Source organism: Thunnus thynnus, chromosome 13 (genome assembly GCF_963924715.1).
Source record: "Thunnus thynnus chromosome 13, fThuThy2.1, whole genome shotgun sequence".
NCBI classification, from domain to species: Eukaryota; Metazoa; Chordata; class Actinopteri; order Scombriformes; family Scombridae; genus Thunnus; species Thunnus thynnus.
This window is the reverse complement of record NC_089529.1, coordinates 8,154,142-8,166,706: the sequence shown is the minus strand read 5'-3', so window position 1 is coordinate 8,166,706 and position 12,565 is coordinate 8,154,142. Positions and strand designations below refer to the sequence as shown.

The 12,565-nt window shown below is 40.7% G+C and overlaps 2 protein-coding genes across 2 annotated transcripts; one reads left to right on the top strand and one right to left on the bottom strand.

The window, feature by feature from the left end:
- The first annotated feature begins 1,182 nt into the window (after positions 1-1,182).
- On the top strand, positions 1,183-4,417 carry tmem88a (transmembrane protein 88 a). Its single transcript, XM_067607616.1, has 3 exons — positions 1,183-1,702; positions 2,975-3,295; positions 3,891-4,417. Exons 2-3 carry the CDS (start codon positions 2,987-2,989, stop codon positions 4,176-4,178), a joined length of 597 nt encoding a protein of 198 aa, XP_067463717.1. The 5' UTR covers positions 1,183-1,702; positions 2,975-2,986; the 3' UTR covers positions 4,179-4,417.
- A 1,627-nt stretch (positions 4,418-6,044) lies between these two features.
- pcolcea (procollagen C-endopeptidase enhancer a) lies at positions 6,045-11,965 on the bottom strand. The gene is made up of 10 exons (XM_067607615.1): positions 11,913-11,965; positions 11,095-11,391; positions 9,444-9,552; positions 9,093-9,351; positions 7,530-7,654; positions 7,289-7,425; positions 6,891-7,207; positions 6,727-6,804; positions 6,479-6,649; positions 6,045-6,385 (listed from the first exon to the last, which is right to left on the bottom strand). Exons 1-10 carry the CDS (start codon positions 11,948-11,950, stop codon positions 6,255-6,257), a joined length of 1,662 nt encoding a protein of 553 aa, XP_067463716.1. The 5' UTR covers positions 11,951-11,965; the 3' UTR covers positions 6,045-6,254.
- Positions 11,966-12,565: the final 600 nt, after the last annotated feature.

The following is a 12,565-nucleotide window of genomic DNA, read 5'->3' as shown; positions in this document are numbered from 1 at the left end:
TTCTTTTTAGGCAATAATGTGCTCTGAATGATTAGAATTGAGGGAACAAAGTCATACTATACACTTATGTAACATGTAAATTAACATTAAACTACCAACCTGAAACTATATTTAGGCGTCACATGCACTGTCTCATTGTGCTTTTGTCTCTCTGGTTCCTATTCTTTCTTTCTCAGACGTGTTTAAAGGACACGAGAATGCCAAAACTGTAGATGCAGGGATAGCTCATCGCAGACCGTGGACACAGCAGCGGATATCCCGGTTCCAAGGACAGGAAGACCACTCTTCCTCTACCAACCCCCCAGACATTGACATAGGCACACACACACACATACAAATAGCACTCACAGTGGCATTGCTAATGGCAAAAACACCCATCGCTCCCACTTTTTCTTTTTTTTTTTGTACCCAGAGCACTAATGCCATGGGCTCTTTGATCATTTTTCCTTGTACCGACTGTTAAAATGCCCTTATTCTCTCCGGGGAGTATATATATCTGTAAATAAATAAACAAAGATGTCCAGAGTGGAATGAAAAATGAGACCTCATATCAAAATACTAATTTCACCCTTTGAACTGAGCCCCCTCTGGTTTCTTATCAGTCCCATGATAGCCTCTTCCCCCTCACCAAATTAGTCAATGTTCCCCCCATCCTCATTTCCTTATGTTTTCTGAAAGCCGAGCTCTGTTTTTCATCAAAAGGTCAAGGGCCAAGCCTCTTGTCAATCCTGCTTCTGAAACATGCAACTCTAGCCTCCTTCTTCTTTCAGAGTGCCGAGTAGCACCAGGGTGCTTCCTTATTGTTCGCACCCTCATCATCTACAGTAAATGAATGAAGTGCTGCCAAGGTTTACGTAACAGTCAGTCTAAAAGCTCCAGTTTGAGGAGTCTATGTGAGTTGGGTTTTTTTTTTTTTTTTGGTTTTTTTTGAGCATCAAATTCAATATTAAACCAGCTCATTTGTTTTGAATTTCGAAACCTGCTTTATCAGTATTTGACGGTGAAGTCAGAGAAAGTGCTCAGTGAGGGTGTAAAATGTGGATTGGGCACCATACCCTGACTCCTCTAATCTATCCAAATAAACACTGTTCCTCCCTCCCCCTGGTTCCACAGCTGGGCTCAGGGGTTATCATAGAAAACCCTCCACTGCTCCCCTGCCCATACACTAACACAGCCCAGCCAGCTTTCTGTGCATTCACATTAGAGGCGCACAGGATACACACACACACACACACACACACACTGGTAACTACTTGTACTCTCAATCATATCTCAAACTGGAGTCAGAGTGAGGAAACAGAATGTCAGGGAAGGAAACGCTGAAGCCAGTGGGAAAGCAGAATTTGCCTCAAGTCTGCAGAGCTCTTTTCTGACTCACTCCAAGAGGTCTGAGGGAGAAGTCTGTAGGTTCATGACACCGGGGAAATATCAGATGATTTTTTTTCTTCTGTAAAACAGGCCAAAACACACACACACACAAAACAGGAGAACATTTTAGGTTCTAACAGAACGGCGACTCAACCGTCACGTGGATACCACCCTCGAAATCTGGATTTTCAAACAGAGGAGAACATACATCAGGAGGAAATTCTTGAAATTCTCTTTGTCTCTGACCACTCACCGCTCCTCAGGTCTTTCAGAGTCCCATCATTCGCTGCCACCATCTAACTGCGGAAGGACAGGTCATCAGGTTTACCACAGAGTGAGTAGAACACATTTCATCACCTTTTTCTTTTTTTAAATAACAGAAAAATGCCAATCCTAATTCAAATGAAAAGAAAGGTCTCAGTTTTTTTGAATGTATGCATCACATAAGGCTAATAAAACATCTTGAATATTTTTCTTCTCAAATGTTATTCCTGTGATTCTGGAGACTTTGATTTGTAAAGTTGATCAAGTTCAGTCTGGAGACAAGAAGGCTGTACTGATAATGTCATCAAAGGGCAAGTGTTTGTGCTGCTTTGCTAGTGAATGGAAGACAGACTTTGCTGACATACACTTTAAAACATAGAACCTCTTCTAAGTAAAGCCACATAAATCCTCAAAACTCAGTCAAAACAATAATATTTTATTACGGGCCCCATCCTCGGTTCGCCGATGTGTGGCACTAGAAGAGACTGTGTTCATGTTAGCATACTTAAGTGTTTAAATTCATATGATTTTCTCTTCATGGAGTATCAGAAACAAGTGAGCTGTTTGTGTGAATTAAATGAACTGCCACTTATTTAAAATCTTGTCGCCAGACATAACAAAAATGAAAGATTGCTCTTAAACCACATGTGTTCACGTGGTAGTTGGCACAAAAACAGTAGCTGCTAACACACTCAAGAACAGAAGGAAATGGTGGCACCGGCCCTGTCGTGTTCTCATCACTTGTGATTTGTCACATGGAAAAGTTTGGATCTTTAGAATATGTCTGAGTCTACAAAATAGCAGTAAAATGAAAATGTGACATGGAGATACAGGCTCACACACACAGGCTCACACACACTATCTACCACTAAATTATTTATTGTTTCAAAATCATCAAAGTCATTATATTGTTCTGACACTTAAATCAGTGATTAGTGAGGTTTTTCAAAGTTTTCCAGCTTCTCCTGCATGGCTCATTGTTTTGGCTCTGGAGTTTGGAGGTGGGGTCAGTGGAGCCCATTTCCTCGCACTTAGAGCTGTGCAGTTATCTGTGTTGACTTTCCACACCTTTCACCACATTATTTAAGGAGACCATTACTTAATGGCTCAACATTCTTCAACTTTCCATGTTTTTTGGGTACAACTTAAAAATGTGGGACAAGATTTCAGTGCAACAGAAATAACTATTTTAGGGATCTTCTTATCCTTCCTCAACATCGGACACATGTAAATACTTAAACTTTCATTCCTAACAGCAGGATTAAAATGAAGCCAGAATATTGTGTCCACATTTTTCACAGCAAATTCAGTAATCACATTAAGTTTTTCCATTGCCTTTTAGACCACTACAAAGATGAGTCTGTCACGAAACGGGACGCTGGAGAAGATGGCATCTGAGCAGCCCCACTCTGAGCCAGGTTCCCCCTCTCGAGCGGGGTCAGGGGTCGTGGTGCCGCCTCCATACTCCCTTGGTGGCAGTGAAGCTGCTGACACCCCCGTGGAGTTAAGGGGCTCTCTGGACTGCTGGGCATGTTCTGTGCTGGTCACTGCACAGAATATGATCATAGCACTGATCAACTTCGGGCTGGCCAGCATCATCTTCGGCACCATCCTCACCCCTGCTCTTGCCATGATCATATTTGGCTTCCTCTGCCACTCCACAGTAAGGCTCTGCTTTCTTTTTTTTTAATTGACAGCGGTGAGAGAGGATGCAGATTGATAAGAGACACATAAACAGTAACAGTATGCAACATGTATTAACTATAATATAGCCTTTTTCTGAAGTTAATATACAAGAAATCTGTTTTTTTACCTCTTGTGCTGACAGGAAATAAGGTATATGTGCAGAAATGAGGTATATCTGTCAATCAGACTATGATTTTGGAATGTCACTGCCAATTAAACTCCACAAAGAGAAAGGAAAATGTTTTTCCAGAGATTTGATATTGTTTTCCCAAGATCTTACCGGATCTTCCTGGAGCTTAACTTTAATTTTTTGCAGCTGTGAGCAGCAGCTCCAGTTCCTTTGTGCAATGCATTGTGGGACAACAGTGTGCACAAAACAGCACACTCAAAAATCCAGCAGATTTAGAGCACATAGAGACTTAATTATACTTAACCACATACTCAAAGCCTGCTCAGACTTAGTGTGTTGTATGAAATTGGGACACAGGTTGGGATCGTCTGTGCAGTTTCTGGATTTTTGCATTCATGTCATCATTCCTTCATATTCCTCCTCCTCCTCTGTTGCTTTCCAGGTGCAGCCCCACGGAACATCTCTGTACTGTTCAGACCTGCTGGATGACGCCGGCTGTGTGGCTCTGCTGGTTGTGGGCTTTCTGCTGCTCACCCCTCTGCTGGTCTTGGCATTGGCTGCCTTCTGCCGTCTGGCTCGACACCTCCAGCTGGGCCTGTGTTTCATTCCTTACAGCCGCGCCGTCTACAAGAACCTGCCCGCCTCACGCCACAGGGGGGGTGGCGCAGGAGGCTGCTGCGGCCAGCAGGGAGCCTCAGATAGGGAGGGGAAGGGTAGCGTATGGGTGTAGGAGAGGAGGATTGTATATGCTTGTAATGTGTATCCCTGTTGGATGACTAGAGTTGGGTTGTTTCCTTCTGGCTCTTTTCTTTAATCAGATTTGCATTGTATTTCTATTTTTAAAGCCATTGTAAAAATCCATCATATTTTATCATTTTTACTGATTGTTTGGAAGTCAATATTGATTTTTGTATACTATTCCAATGTACTTTTTTAAGATACATTTTTACAATAAAGTGTCACTCGACAGCTGAGCTTTGTGTTTTATACAGAACCCTGTAAAAAAAACTGCATATGATGGACTGTGAAACATTTGAGAGAGAAAGAGGTGAAGTTGAAAGATGTATAGAATACAGTGAATGGAATTAATTGATAAAACATGTGTCCAATGCAAATATCCCTACAACGTCATTATTGTAAGTCTGTGGATTTTCCATGGATTGTAGTGTAAGTGATCAAAGTCATCAGAATAATAAGTAATAGCAGGGTTACAAGCACTCATGGGACATGTTTCTACAGCTGTTATTTCAGCTGTCAAACACATGGTGTCTATAAACACTTACATCAAAACTATAGTTACAAGCTAATGTCAGTGTTCATGGCACAGTCAGATAAATCATTCTGTGATTTTTTTCTGACATCTTAATTACTGTGGAACATGCATACATGTGCTGTCATAGGATATCATCTCTTTATACCCTTTACAGTTGTACTTAGCAGCTGAAAGCACTGTTTAAATTAACAAAGATATCAAAGTTTAATCTTAATAGTTTTTTTTTTCTGGCTCTACTAATCGATATGCACTTATAACTCAAAACAAATTGTTCAAAAGTAACAATAAAATCCAAGACAGACTGAAAAATATCACTCAAAATGAAGGAGTTTTAATTTTTTTTGGATCTTTATCTACCTCTGTTGGTGACTGTTAGGAAGTACAACCACATTTTTCATAACGTATATATTTATAATAAGTATATTTTGTAAGAGGTATCTTGAATGTAAACTTTTTTTTAATGAGGTCTATTTCGTGTTGAATATTTACTGTATTTTCAGCCATTATTGTTATGTTACACATCACATCCTTTATTTGTGGACTTGTTCACCAGACATATTAGGTTTTGTAATAATATTCACATGTTGATACATGTTCCAATTTGTTACAATTTCTCAAATAGTTTTAATTCAATGAAATGTATCTTATCCGTTAAAGTGGAAAAAACAGAGCATGCTATGAACAGTTTCAATAGATGAATATAAGAGGAATGTACAGTTGGAGTAGTATTACTCATTATGCAATGTCAATATGTATAATGCAATGTTTGCAGTGTGTTCACTTGGTTCCATTTAGGTCTGAATTTTCAGTCAGTTTGGACTGTGGCAACATCCAATCATTTATTTATTCTCATATATCAGCTCATGTCTTTCAAGACACTCAGAGCTGATCCCAGACCATCCTGGACACCAGTATAATGATACCAAATAAGGAGCAGCTTTGGAAGCAAGAGTGAATATTTTGATTGCAATATACATTGAGAACACAGTGTCAGAACAGGGATTTTCAGATATTTTACTTAATTACTATTCTAATTTTACTTATAAACTATATACTTATACTATATACAAATCTCCATGAGAGACTTGACATCTTGATGGTAGACTACATGACTAATGGTGAACTTGTGCCAAAACTTGTGTTTTGAATCTAGACCTTTTCCCAGATGCTTTGGAAAAAGATTTTCTAGGATTAGAAATGTCTCAGTTTGAATGCTATTATACTTGAAATCCACCAGGTGGAACCAGAGTCATCAATCTGGAGTCTCACAGCTTGAGGATAAAAAGAGCTTCAAATGACAAATAATTATGCAGTCAAACCATGTGAAAGAGATATAAAACCTTTATTCATATATAAATTACAAACGTAAGGTTTGGCAAGTGTTTGGATAAAAAAGTATTTGTTTTCCTTTAATGTGATGGATAAAATTGCTGCTATGTTTTACTGAGATATTGTGCTTTAATAGATCATCTGTATTTCACATTGAAACTTATGGATTTGTTTGGATTTCCTGGCCTGGGCAGTCTTGTGAGGTTAACAGGGTTTGTTGTTGATATTCACTAATAATTTGTGATGTGGGGCTTTGTATGGAGCTGTGAATGCACCAGGTACCAGAGTACCACGTCCCTCTTCATCCACTTGTCCCATGATAATGTAGTTTCCACCTATAAATAAAGAAATAAAAACAACCAGAGAGATTGATCAGTATTACATTAATGATCTGTGTATGTGAGAGTGTGAGTCTAAGACATCCATACCTCTGCGGAACAACGGGCACTTCTTGCACTGTGACACCAGCTTCACCGCCATAGTTTCTCCAACTTGTGTGATTGTTAGCCGGCCTGTTTTGTAGGTCTTAATGATGGAGACGCTAACATGAAGAGTGCCACGGGGCCCGGGGGCCATGGAGGTCACCTTCCCGGTTATCACTGGAGGAAGGAGGGCTCAGTCAGAACGCAACATTTGATTGGTTACTTGTCCTATATGTGAACGGTAGGAAACTTACCAAATTCACTGGTGCAGAAACTGTTCTTTATGGTTCCATCTCTTTTACAGGCTTTGGCACACAGTGGATTTTGAGGGACTAAAAACATAAACATGATTCAGATTTAAACATCTTCTGTGCATTTACACACAAATATAGTGTTCACATACAGTAACTTCACCCACCAGGCTTCTTTCCGTTTGGTCTTGTGACAGGCACCCTCCTGTCCTGGCCAGTGGTGCCTGGTCCACGGCCTCTCGTGGGCTTGACTGGTTTAGGTCTCTCAGTGGGCTCATATTTGGGAGTGGGGATGGGGCCTTTAGGTGCAGCGGGTTTGACGGCAGGTTTTGAAGGGATGGTCCTCGTACCAGCTCCTGAGTTAACTATTGGTATCTGAGTACCACGTGGGACACTGGTATATTGGGCCATGAATCCATCAGATATCACACTGAGGTCAGACACAAACTGGACCAGTAGGACGTTGCCACTAGTGATAATGGGCCTGCAGAGGAGACAGGGAGACAATGAGCTGGAAAGTTGATTTAAAACTACTCCAAAGGTCCAAAAAATATTTGTCACTTACTGTGGGGTGTTATCGCCACAGTATTTTCCAATCAGGCGAGAATCATCTTTCTCTCCGCCGTTGAAGAATGCCACGTAGTCAAACCGACAGTAGGTGTCAGCCTCCAAGGCAAACTTATCAAACGTTACTAGGATTACCTGGTTCCCAAACAGAAATGGAAATATTCATTAAAATGGGTACTTGCAGAGCAGTTCTCCTTGAAATAAAATGCTTGCATGCTGGTAGTGAGTGTGCTGCAGACCATATCAGGTTCCACTGTGATAAGCCAGGAGCAGCTGGTTCCTGCTGGGTATTTCTTGTCAGGCCAGTTGGGGGTCTTGATCTCTCCCTGATCTTTTGTTAACTTTCCCCCACAGAACTGTTGGTCTAAAACAAGTTGTAACACTCCATGAGGATAATGAATGAAGATAACAGGAGACTGTACTCTGTGAAGTATGCAAAGTTTTGTTTCCGCTCATTAACTTTAGAGTACTTTTTTGTTTGTTTTTTTTACTTTTGAGGTTGGAATCGGGTCCCTTGTTGATCAGATTTTACAACAATCACACTTATCTGGAAGTAAAACATTTCAGTTGCACAATCAAGAACTGGTGTTGTTAATCTTGATATTAATGTTGACAGATTCAAAAGTATGTATAAGGAAAATACAAGCAAGCTGTGTGAGGAGAAATGGAAAGTTAACTCCCAATTTTATTCTGTATCATAAACACGACAAAGACTTAAAGGACAGGTTCACAATTTTTCAAGTGTGTCTTAAAACAACAGCCAGGTTCCCAAATGACCGCTGACAGAGGTTTTTCTTGCTGTAATCATTCCTCCTGTTCGTACTGGCTATTCGAAGATCCTCTTCAAATGTGCTTTCAATGGAAGTGATGGAGGCCAAAGTGTGTCCACACTGTCATTTTGTGCAAAAATGCATTGGAAAGTTGATCTGAGGCTTCAGCAGTCTGAGTTAGTCATATCAAGTGGACATCTGCCATATTTACAGTATTTTTAGCATCAAATTCCCTCTTTGTGTTTCCTCGGACAGTGTTTCCCTGTTGAGCTGTGGTGGGAGTATAGTAACAAAAAGAGGGACTTTGGCACTAAAAAGACTGTAATGTTGAAAGATATCTAGTTGATTTGTCTCATTTGGACGGCTGAAGTTTCATATTAGCTTCAGATAAACTTTTAAATATATTTTTGCACAGAAGGAGGACTGTAGATTTTTGCCCCCATCACTTACATTGAAAGCACATGAAGAGGATCTTTGAATAGCCAGTATGAACAGGAGGAGTGAATACAGCGAGAAAAACCTCTGTCAGCAGTCATTTGGGAGCCTGACTGTTGTTGTAAGGCAGAAGTGAAAAATTGCAAACCCATCCTTTAAGAGTGTCATTAACTCGACGAAACCCTGAAATATTTGTGTAAAAATGATCACAAATTGGACTAGTTGCTTCATTTTTATGTCTTTAGGTAAGCTACCTTTGTCTCTGGGAAAAGAAGACAGGACGGACTAATTAATTAATTGGTCTCCACTTTGATTTCCTGGTAAACTAACAATGTGCCTTTTTGGTGATTTAAGAATTTTGTTGTAGGCATGAAGATCAGAATCTGAATTACATTTACAAAGTATTAGGAATAATTACAAGGGTTAGTTTATTTTCCTTTTAAAATCTGTGTAGCAATTTTTGAAAATGTATTCACTGCCTTCTGGATTTATATAAATGTGTGGTGTTTTGTAAACCCATAAAGCTGGACATTTTTGTATGTAACACAATAATCTAAGAAAAAAAGTTCTTCATCACTCTGAAATGTGACCACATACCATCTACGTATGGCTTGGCTCCGCTGAAATAGGCCACAAACCCTCTACCCTGCGTCTCTGAATCAGACACCATCTCTAGCATCATGGTGTTGGTGGTGGAGATCAGAGCACCGGGACGGAAAGTTCCACAAAAGCGGCCCAGCTTTTGTACCAAGTTGGTTTGGCCATTGTAAACATCCAGATAATCGTAGCGACATTGTGAGTCAGCTTCCAGGTCAAAAATGCGGAAGGAAAGCATGACCACATTCCCCTCTGGGACCTGAAAACCAGAGAGATCCTGTGAGTAAGACACTGAGAGACTGAGTGAGGGGGGAGTTAGTATTGCGACATGTTGTAGGGTGAGTGACTCACAGTGATGCGCCAGGTACATTTGCTGTTGGGTTTGTAGAAGCTTGGGAACCCCTCACTGCCAACAAAGCCTGAGTCTGCGACCAAGTCTCCTCCACAGTGGAACACAGGCCTTTGATGAAGAAAGCAGGAAGAAGGGCAACGATACCGCATTATTACATTCTTTCACCTCCCACGGATACAAGTCATTTGTTTAACTTTTAACAGACTGACCACTGGGGTATTACAGAATCTTATTGGAAAAATGGAGTGTACTGTAAGTCAACAAGGATTTTCATGATCTGATTACAAGTTTTTAGCCTCTAAAGGGTGTGTTTTCCCTGATTAAAGGTGATAATGAGATGAGGCAGGTAAAAAGACAATAGTCTAGCTGATCAAAACAATCACAGACTTTTTTTCTATTTTGCTCTGTAGCAAAGATGTGATGAGATGAGGATGATTTATTAATACAGACCCTTGTTTAGTCATTTTCATTCATTCCAATAATTGATTAAATATGGCCACTCAACAGCTTTGTGCTGATACTCAATTCATGAAGTAACAATACAGTAATGCAACACTTTCAGTTGATACAATGGTATCGTTAACTGTGCGGTTATAGATGGGATTCAGGTTAAAGTAATTCTACAGAGAGGTGGAAAACTGTCAAGTAACACATTGTTTATTATGTTTTTACCTCATATATAAGTGTCAATATAGATTGTCATGAAGATTTAGATTTTTTACTTTGTGCTAAATTGCAAAATGACAGAAAATTTTGACTGTGAAAAAAGACAGTGGGTTACAGGCCTGTAGATTTCTGCCTACAAATACTAACAATCTTAATCCATTGCAATACTTTCGGGTCATTAAGAAAAAAAAAAAGAAGAGCTGGAGTTCAGCTTTCCAGACATTGCTGACAAGCACATTTTGCAGCTGATGGGCTCTATCACATAACACATAAAATTCACAGATCTCTCTGGATGTCAGAGTTCATTCCACAGAGGGGAAAATTTCCTACTTCAGGCTGTTGCCAGCAGGAATAAATAAGGCGAGTTAGTATACTTGTGAGCCAAGAAGAATATGCCTGTTATTATGACGTTTGCTCTTTTTTTGGACTTTTATAGTCTGTTAGTGTTTTTTGGCTAAACAGTGAAAATGATGTTCCCCGAAATGATTCACGACATAAGATGACGTAAGAAAGAAAAACATGCGATGGAAAAATAGTTTTCCGCACAAAAATAAGACTCAGACAGCAGAACCCCAGCGAAGTCAGACGCCTGCTGATTAAAGCCAAGATGTCCAGAGGCAAAGCCAAGTTGCTCTGATTCGACCCCACAGGCAGAACCAAAGCATTAACATCTGTGGTGGCTCAGCCACTGCAGACTCAGCGTGCCTCACATCACGAGCCAAAAACCAACAGGACAACTCTGTGCCCAATCCAACAGTGAACTGGAAAAAATTCACTTACACAGACAGGAAAGAATTCAGAGCATGGACTTTTCATCCTGAAGTAGCACACTCTTATGAACTCATTAGTTGATTTTTGTTAGATATAATGTCAATAATATTCTCACTCAACACTGAGCGAATGAAGATAATCATTCATCTCAAGAAGACACTGTCCATGTCATATCTCTCAAACATACATGTTCTCCACACACTGTGTCCTCACCTGGTGTAGTTCGTGTCCTGGGCCTTCGTCCATCCCAAACTCAGAGACAGGAACAAGGAGAGACCCCACATGCAGCCCCTATGCATCATGATGCAGCGTGCAACACAGCAACAGACTATTGCAGAGAAGGGAGATTGTAGCAGGAGGCAAGAGGTGAAAGACTGCAGGGGAGAAGGAGGAGGAGGAGGAGGAGGAGGAAGAGGCTGCTTGCTCAGTATGGGCGGAGAGAATGAATGACTGGGGAAGAATGGGAGGGGGTAGAGAATTCGAGAATGGATAAAGAGATGGACAGAGATGCTGAGAGGACAGCAGCGGTGAGAAACAGCCCATGAGGTTGGGGGGTGACGTGGGTGGAGAAGGAGGGAGGGAGAAGAAGCCTTTAATTAAAGCCAGATGTTTTCTCCATAATAACCCTGGTTTCAATATAACAGAGGGGGCATCCAAAAAAAGGGCAGAGGGGAGTAAGAACCAAAGTGTGGCTGAGCTTTTGTGGCCTTTAGCTCTTCACATGGTTTGAAGCTAAAAGTAAAACAAACTTTGGTTTGGATTCTGAGACTGTGGCTGATCATTATGCAGTGAGTACAGGTGGAGGCAGAGCCTGAGGCTCTATGGGATAAAGCACTCAACAAGTAGGGCCATAAATCTTTACATTCCACAGTAAGCCAGGTGTGACAACTTCAATTTACTGAATAGAGTCACATTTATAATAATATTATCAACATAAAAAAAAAGAAAAAAGTATAGAAGAGCCAATAGGAGCTTCAATAAGACTTAGACTTATAGACATGTCATAAAATTAATGATGTCTTTCCTCTTACCATATTTCCCTAAGCCCCAGGGGCTCCTTTGGCTCCATAACAGCTGAGCTGTAGAGTGTCTATTTGCCCCTGCAATCCACCAAGGCAACAATAACACTTGAGAGGGAGGGATTATTCTTTCTCTGTCGAGGTTTGCTGATGAGCCAACCCTCTGGCCTACATTACTGAGGCCTGTAGAGGGAATGCTGTTTTAACAATGTTATAAAAATCAGCCACTTTTACACACTGCAGAGCTGCAACACCTTGATCAAAGTGTGGAGCAAGCAGGATGGACAACCCGTAAAAACACAAAGAAAAGTTTCCACAGAGAGATCGTGTCTCCAGCTACACGTGGAATATTGGAATATGACTTAAACTGTTTTTACTTAAATTAAATTCTCATTGAGGTTTAGTTTCGGTGCTCATGGTGAGCTGGAGAAACAAACGTTCTCTGGTCCTGCTGTGTTTGTGTTAAACTAAAGTCCTGATAAGAGGCAGCAGAGGCAGGAATGCAATGACGTGCAGAGTCTGCTGGGGGGCGGACGGCGTCTGAGTGAGCACAACAGTGCAGCCACTGCTATTATGTGTAGGCGTAACAGTGACCTTTACACTTAGCAGGAATCCAAGCCAAGCTTGTAGGTTTTTAGAATAACTCCTTATGGACCCTTCAAGTT

Coding starts and splice junctions, on each gene's coding strand:
- tmem88a (XM_067607616.1), top strand. CDS start 2,987: ATGAGTCTGTCACGAAACGGGACGCTGGAGAAGATGGCATCTGAGCAG. Junction 3,296..3,890: donor GCTTCCTCTGCCACTCCACA/GTAAGGCTCTGC, acceptor GTTGCTTTCCAG/GTGCAGCCCCACGGAACATC.
- pcolcea (XM_067607615.1), bottom strand. CDS start 11,950: ATGGAGCCAAAGGAGCCCCTGGGGCTTAGGGAAATATG. Junction 9,553..11,094: donor CAGGACACGAACTACACCAG/GTGAGGACACAG, acceptor TCTTCATCAAAG/GCCTGTGTTCCACTGTGGAG. Junction 6,805..6,890: donor ACCAAACGGAAAGAAGCCTG/GTGGGTGAAGTT, acceptor TTATGTTTTTAG/TCCCTCAAAATCCACTGTGT.